The sequence below is a fragment of the Diadema antillarum genome, unplaced genomic scaffold (assembly GCF_040938485.1).
Source record: "Diadema antillarum isolate AM-2024a unplaced genomic scaffold, OU_Dant_1.0 seq00001999_RagTag, whole genome shotgun sequence".
NCBI classification, from domain to species: Eukaryota; Metazoa; Echinodermata; class Echinoidea; order Diadematoida; family Diadematidae; genus Diadema; species Diadema antillarum.
This window is the reverse complement of record NW_027272655.1, coordinates 226,576-235,086: the sequence shown is the minus strand read 5'-3', so window position 1 is coordinate 235,086 and position 8,511 is coordinate 226,576. Positions and strand designations below refer to the sequence as shown.

Below are 8,511 nucleotides of genomic sequence, written 5' to 3'. Positions count from 1 at the left end.
AGTTTTGGGACTGTAGAATGTCAAAATTTTCAAGCTCGCTCACTTCGCTTGCTCGCATTGAATGGTTATGCCATTCTCCTAATGTTGCTGCCAGTAATTGCCAGCAGTTGCGCCCGTTGCGCCCCCATTAATTTCTAAAGCGAAAGATATAGCTACAAACGCCAGTTTTGGGACTGTAGAATGTCAAAATTTTCAAGCTCGCTCGCTTCGCTCGCTCGCATTGAATGGTTATGCCATTCTCCTAATGTTGCCGCCAGTAATTGCCAGCAGTTGCGCCCGATGCCCCCCCTTAATTTCCAAAGCGAAAGATATAGCTACAAACGGCAGTTTTTGGACTGTAAAATGTCAAAATTTTCAAGCTCTCTCGCTCCGCTCGCTCGCATTTTATTGTTATGCAATTCTCCTGATGTTGCTGACAGTACATAATTTGTCGTTTCACACCATCATTCCATAATCCATGTAAGGAAAACTTACAATGTTGCTCAATGACTGCGTTGTTGAATGTATCACATTCCGTAATGTATTGTAGTCCCATTATTGCGCACGCACACACGCACAAGCATACACACCGTCAAAATTACTTTTCCACAAGGTGCCCACCCCCAATGTTTCGACCCATCGTACGCCACTTTATATATATATATATATATATATATATATATATATATACACACACACACACACACACACACACACATATTTTGTATATATATATATATATATATATATATATATATATTTAGAGAGAGAGAGAGAGAGAGAGAGAGATGTGTGTGTGTGTGTGTGTGTGTGTGTGTGTGTGTGTGTGTGTGTACATTGTGTAACATATGTATGGTCTATCGTGAGCCCCCTCCAATATTTGCCCCCCCAATCCAAAACTGCTTCCGGCGCGCCTGTTCAAGGATAATTATACTAAAATCAAATTCTGAAAATGCAAAAAAGACATTTCAAAGACATAGAATGATGGAACAACATATATTGTCCAATTTGTGACATATACAGTAGGAAGATCTGGTTGAAACAATGTGTAGCTTGTCACTTACCTCACAAATCAGTTCATAATTCCAGAAGCAGGCGTAGTGAAGAGGTGTGTTGCCGTGTTCATTCATTGCATTGATATCTGCCCTGTGCTGCAGCAGCTGCAAGATATGTTTATAGGAGACAAAATATTCATATCACAAATGCATTGTACATTGTACTGCAAACTGTGAAGAGCATGACGAAGTGCCCCTCATGCATGCATAGAGTAAAATATTGCAAAGCTACTGCTCAGAGTGATTTCTGGTGTAAACTTTTACTGCTGTTTAGAGACTAGGCACTTTAATAGCAAACTTGCCAAGATGAACATTTTTTCATCAGCATTCGATAATCTATTCAAACTGGATCTGTGTACATAAGAGAAAATACAAATGATGCACAGGATAGAGTGCGTTAGTGAAGGCGTATAGTGCACTCGAGGGTATTAACAATTGTGAAACATGCACGAGGCGAAGCCGAGTGCATGTTGCACTACATTGTAAATACGCCTCCACTAACGCCACGAAATAATCCTGTGCATCATTTGTTTTATAAAATGGGTCGAAAATTCGAAAACTAACAGCATTTTTCAGCGTTTTTCACGTACCTTTGTGGATCAAGACGTCCGAAGATGTTCGTCCCAAACATTTACGCACGTCGCACTCGGAAATCCCGCACATACAGTAGCTCTATAAGTATGATGGGGGGTTGGGTTTCCGGACACTTAAGTTCCCGCATGAAAACTTACTTATTTTACATAGAATATGCACCCTTTACCTTAAAGACTTGATATAGACTCCTCATATAGGCCTACTAGACAACATACTCTAAAAACGGCGTGAGAATTAACCTGCTAAATCGTTGGATTTGCCCTTCAAAGTGACTCCATGTACGCGTCCGGTCCCACAACGCTTGGTCTACTGTACTGTACAAAGTGTACGTATAAGAGTATGAGTATACGTACGCCACACATGTTATGCATGCACAAGGGAAGACAGGCCGGCCGGCCGGCAGCCCGAACTAGAAGTTGTTTACAGGATTGACAGCGCGTACTGTATGCATGCAATTCAAAGGAGCCGCCGCGCGCACAGACGATCGGCAATAGGATTTAACACGCAGTGCAATGGGACTAGAATAGCCAAAGCACACATGACTCATTTCAGCGCTTCCTATTGGCTACATTCTTGAACCCATTTTATAAAATTGTATAGCAAGCCCACTCCAATTTATGTAGCAATGTGCCACAGCTCAACAGGAAGGCCAAGGTGTTACAGTATTAACCTGTTCCATACGGGAACCTGGTCACCTGCACATTAAAGGGCAAGTCCACCTTCATATGTGGATTGAGCGAAAATGCAACAATATTAGTAGGACACGTCAGTGAAAGTTTGGGGAAACAGACAATCCGTTCAAAAGTAATGAATTTTTAAAATATCTGCGCAGTCACTGCTGGATGAGAAGACTCCTACAGTGTATGATGTCACATGCGTACAAAGATGAAAGGAAAATAAAAAGAGAATTTCATAAAACTTTACTTTTCGAATAAAGTGCACATTTGCTCGACTTATTACTGATGTACACTTGTATGGTGAGGGTAATATTATTCCCCCTGCCTTCTGAAAGAGAGAAGTCAAGTATTCTTTTGTTATGCCAGAAAAGTAAAGATATATTGAATTTTCTTTATTCTTTCTTTATATCGTTGTACATATATGCCATGACATCACAAAGTATAGTAGTCTTCTCATCCAGCCTTGACTGAGCAGAAACTTAAAAAAATCATAACTTTTGAACGGATTGCCAGATTTTCCTCAAACTCTCACTGATGTGTTGTACTATTGTTGCTGCATTCACTCAACCCACATGTCTATGAAGGTCAACTTGTCCTTTAAGTCTATGAACATTTCCGAATTCAGTATGGAACGGGTTAAGGATTAGGGGGATCAGGTTACACATGTATCTCTACTCATTGACATTTGGTTTAAAGACAATGATCAGTGAAAATCGGTTAACAAAGCATAGTAAGGGTTAACAAGGAATAATCACTCGACATATGAATGTTTGTTTCAATTGTCTCCGTATCAATTGAAGAAAATAGAAATGCTGATGAATTAAAGAATCTGCATGATCAATGGAGAATTTTGAGAACTAGTCTTGAATGAGTTTTACAATCTCCAGGTACATTTATGTTTGTCAACATGAACAAACAAATTGAACAGTAAAAAGGGCAACATGTCATTGTAAAGAAATTACGTTAGAGTGATGTTTACCTTTAAGACAATGTCTCTGTGCCCATGAGCTGCTGCTAAGTGCAGCGCCGTGTCATCACCCATGTTGGTAGCGTTGATTTTGGCTCCACGGCTGAGCAGCATGTCGACAATGTTTGTCCTGCCCTCCTTGCAGGCCCAGTGCATGGGACTGAAGCCATGGTCGTCTCTATTGATGGAATGCACAACATAAACAACACATTAGGAGTAGTTTAGTAATACAAAATACTATTGTCATTGATATTGTTGTTATTACCATTATTATTATCATTATTATTATTATCATTATTATCATCATCAACATTATTATTAATTAGTCATTTACAAGACAATACAAGTGATACAGATAAACAATAGTGATTGCATCTAGATGTGGAAATGACATCAAAAAGCAATCTTGATGATTTTAGAATAGTGTATAGTGCCCATTACACAAATTTGTCACAACTTTTCACAGCAAGATACTAGTATAACAAATTATAATCTCTCATTTATCAATCACAAATTCAGGTAGAGAGCTACAGGTAGAGAGTAACACAGTGTTCGTAAATGTACAAATTTCAAAACATATATACCTGGCCACATGGCACTAAGGCTCAAATTTCTTTCAATTTCACTTAAATTCATAATATGAATTATCATTATTTTCTTTTCCATCATGTTATCCCTTGTTCTAGTGTTTTTCAGCAAGGCCACAAAGAAATCTGCTCATACGACTTGCATGATGTACACTGTTTAACAGTACATTGCAGATCATTCTACAATGTACTCGTACAATGTAGTATTCAGGTATAATTGAAAGCTTCCTAAAAGAAATCAGCTAAAACAAAATTTGACAGATCATAAAGTACACTGTAGTGCACTGCCTGCTGGTGTTGATCATCCCTTTAATTATTATCTCTCCCTCTCTACACATAGCAAAGTATGTGTCATCCACACGGGGGGGGGGGGGGGGGGGGGGGTGAGGAGTGGGAGTACAATGTACAGTATTCAAAACAGGAGGAGAAGAAGAGATGGAGATGTAGTTGAAGAGTAAAAGAGAGCAAGGGGGAGGGGGGGGGGGAGGATGATGAAGGAAGAGAAGGGGGAAGGGAGAGAGAGAGAGAGTATGACAGACAGTAAAGTGTGTGGGTGGAAGGGGGCAACCATACACTGTAGGTTTGATTGAAAGTCCAGGTGTTGGACGAGGCAAAACTTGGACATGAACGGTATCACTTGAACAGCTGGACAATACTTACAGTAGCATGCTCAAACCAGAATATGATAGCAGTGTAATATGCATGTATACAGAGTCTCTTCCAAAAGTATTCCTAACTTTGATCAGTTAAACATTACCGGGTAATTATTATTCTAAAAATAAAGTTGATTTTTTTTTTTTTTTTTTTTTAATACACTGTAGGCCCTACGGGCCATTCACTTGAACCTTCACTGAGGATTTTGATTTGAATTTTAAAGAAAATTTTTTGAAAAAAACACACACACACACCCAAAATCATGATTTGAGGGGAAAAAGTGAAGGAAATCAGTAACTACAAATGTACTAGCTAAAATACAACAGGTCAATTCCACGGAAAGGTTGCATTTTATGAAAATCAAACTATTGAGTATAGATGATTAATGAAGCTTAATTAGATGAATTGGTGTTGTTTACTCAAAGCAGCCTTTCACAACGGATATTTTGATACCTCATTTGTGAACATCGGTGAACGTGGAGTGGAGTTATGTCCGAAAAACCTTCATTTTTCAAGAAAATTGCCAATTTTTGCAGAATTTATGTATCATTTCTGATACACTATTATGACCATAATACAGCTTGTGTAATTCTCAGATGGCTTATTTTCTGAATGTTCCTTGGTCATAGATTGGTTTTATGATGTTCTAGAACTTGTTCTGGCATCAGTAAATATTATTCTCTCAATCTCAAAATGTGGTAGTTGATAGCGTCCCATAAGTCTCGTTTTTGTGTCCCATCAGTCACACTGGTTTTCCCTATCCTGCTACTGTACCAATGAGTAGATATTCATACCACTTGGCTCAGGGTAAGCACCAACCCTTTGCTACATTCAGGAAAGAAAATATCTTTCCAGAGACTCTGTGTGTAAGAATATTTCAGAACTTACTTTCCCATGTGAAAAACGGTGGTCCTCAAATGTCCCATAAGTCATGACAGCAATTTTTCGTTGCTGTACGTAATGCAATGATACTTTTCAAACTAAGTATGGTGTTTTCATAAACTGTGATATGATGGATCTAACCATGAACTGAAAAAAATGCATTTGATGCAACTATTTTCTCAAAATACTGGTTTGAAATTGCCGAAAATTGTCACTTTGTCCCATAAGTCACAATGGAATTGACCAACAACATGTACAAATGTACAGTAGGAGGTAACAACACTATCAAGAATATTGTTTAGGACAGAAAGAGTGATAGACTATGGAACTTACAATTGTAGCTAGATGGTGTACACTTTTAAAGGCCTAAGTTGCACAAATAGAAGGCCAACACTAAAATGTAATGTATCACAGACAAAGTAGGGCCTACATGAACACTATGTTTTTGTAATCATTGTACAATCCATGTGTGAAACAACCAATCAGAATGTTGCTCTTTTCATGTCTTATCTTCTGAATCCACTGTCACAAAAAAACAGCAACAATTTATAAACAAACAAATTATCTGAACGTTCTTTTTGCAGTATTTCAGACTTTTTTTTGGCTTCCTATAAACCTTGATAATTGAGGAGACGGGAAGTATCATTTTTCAACTGGGCATCTGATCTTTTAAGCCTTGCAACCAACTTCCTACGGAAGCTTTGATAACGTACAGTGTAGCAAAGCAATGCACCCCTGTATCATGAACATGTTCCAGCTCCTCAAAGGAAATAGAGCCGCCGAGACTTCCTGTCTTTATACTTCCCTGAACAAAATTATGTTTGTTAACTTGGTAAACATGCAAACCACACAATAGTACTGTAGCTCATTTTATTTCCAGTACACACTGTGTAGGGGCACTCATAATGATTTCTGCAGTTCAAAAAATAAAAATAAAAATATAAAAAATAGCATCAAATCCCCCCAAAAAGTAAAATTGTCTTACCCTTGATTGGGATCGTTCTCCACTTTATCAAGCCAGACTCTGACGTAGACAGCATTTCCATCCCGAATCTGTGAGAAAATATCATCCATCTTGGGTGCCGAACACTTTCAAGCAAACGGCAAAAAGTTGGCAGTGTTTGATGATTAAATGTTCTGTGTGAACAGTTGATTTTACAACAACTGTATGTGAATACCAATCACAAACAAACACAGAGTCTAGTTCACAAAAGCTCTGCAGTAAGTGAAGCGTGGGCTTGGGGTGGGATGTTTCCTTGATTAGTCACCCAATAGTGAATGTGTTAGGTCACCCATGCAGTTCGTTGGCAGAATGAGTACAGCTACAGTAGGCGCCCTAATCCAAGTTGTGTGTGTTGATCAATATTCCAGCACATGAAGGCACAGAACAAACCAGTCACCAGATAAAGATGTCAGTTGCTACTTGTCTAGCGGCTAAGCTGGATCCACAATACACCCAGCTAGCAGCTGGAGAGTAAAGAGAGGAACTGGTTTCATCAACAGACGCACAACCTCACACTCACAGTCATGTTGGTGGATGGAAAGGCTTTCAGTTTGGTCTCATCATGTCCAACTCCAATAAACAGAGCAGAGACACTCTATTCCGTGACGATGGGTGTTTCTGCATTAAAGTCAACAAGAAATATTGTGAAACCTAAACAGAGGGGGGCTTCTTCAGCCAATCTCCCCACACAGACAATTTAAGTAGTTATTGGGATACCTCGATGCGATGTACAGTTTCATGAGCTGATCGAGTGACTTCTATGCCTAGTGAAGTTCTTCAGATTGGAACCAGTACCACCATACTCTTCACTAGTAGTACACTAGTTACAGTCTGCTAAAACTTTGAACTGCAAATCGACCACAAAATAATCCACAAATCTTTGAAGATTTGTCTACTTAAGTTTTAAGACTAAATCCCTGACTATTGAGTATCAGAGTCAAAGTCATGATGAAGTGTCTTCATGTTAAAGGGATTGTATAGTTTTGGTTGAGACCTAATTTTAGGTTTCTAACATTTTTTGGTGAGATGATTTATAACCTCTTATATGAAATATGAGAGAGTATGTAGAAATCTAATTCCATGAGGAATTCAACATTTATTTGATGAAAATTGGTTTTGAAATGGCTGAGATATCCAAAACAGAGCGATTCTAAATAAAGTGTGAGACCCACTAGCAGTTAGTTATTACGATCGCTTTGTTTTACTTTATTTTTGGACGTTTCAGTCATTCCAAACCCAATTTTCATCAAATAAACTTAGAATTCCTCTTTAATAAAATGGTATGCTCTGTACTATTTCATAAGTCAAGTGTTTTCTTGGTATCTCGCAAAAAGTTAAAAGCCCAATTCTCATCTTCACCAATAGTAAATACTGGACCATCTGAAGAAAGTACAAACTAAAATAAATTTTAAAGGCAAAGCTAAGTAATTTAAACTTTTAACCGTGTTAAAGTCAAAGAGGAATCATAAAAAAGGATCAAAATTAATTTAAAAAGACAAGAGAGTTTTTAACACTAGCGTCTAACGAGTGTAACGTTATAATTACGTTATTTATGGTAGGGCCTACAGATCTAAATTTACTCACGGTTTGTACCTGTACTAGTGTAGGATGTACTAACCACTGCTAACTAGTTGATGAGTTAGTTAGACTTCAGCTGTCAGGATTGTTTGACTCAGCAGGGCATGAAGGAGCAACAGAACGACGTAGTGTACGTAAACTTGCAGCTTAGACGTGCTCGAATCCTTCCCTCCCGATCCGTATCCCGATTGGATTACCCCGGCTTACGCTGTGTGGAAACTCGTTGATGATGATGGTCAGCGAATCTGGTTGCACCCACCATTCAATAACATGCACATCGTCTCGCTTTCGCCTGAAAGCTAATGACCTCAACGCGTTGTGGGTCAAGATTCTTCGCATTCCTAATTAGGCGACTCACCTACTCATAAGAAGGATAAATTGTTAATATTTCTTGCCAGATATATTAGTGCATTTGTATTTCATTTAATTTTTCTCATTAAAAATACTTTATGCAGTATAGTTTTATTTTTAAATAAAGATTTTCCACGGGAATTCGTGAAATTTGTAATTTGCGTTTTGTACTCTCTAAAGTCTC

General features: G+C 38.3%; 1 protein-coding gene across 1 annotated transcript; it reads right to left on the bottom strand.

Annotated features, from left to right (window-relative positions):
- Positions 1-1,043: 1,043 nt before the first annotated feature.
- LOC139713544 (scaffold protein ILK-like) lies at positions 1,044-8,263 on the bottom strand (the record flags this gene model as incomplete). Its single annotated transcript, XM_071625267.1, has 4 exons — positions 8,017-8,263; positions 6,381-7,016; positions 3,285-3,450; positions 1,044-1,139 (listed from the first exon to the last, which is right to left on the bottom strand). Coding segments are annotated over exons 2-4 (351 nt in total), but the record flags the coding sequence as incomplete, so codon positions are not given.
- Positions 8,264-8,511: the final 248 nt, after the last annotated feature.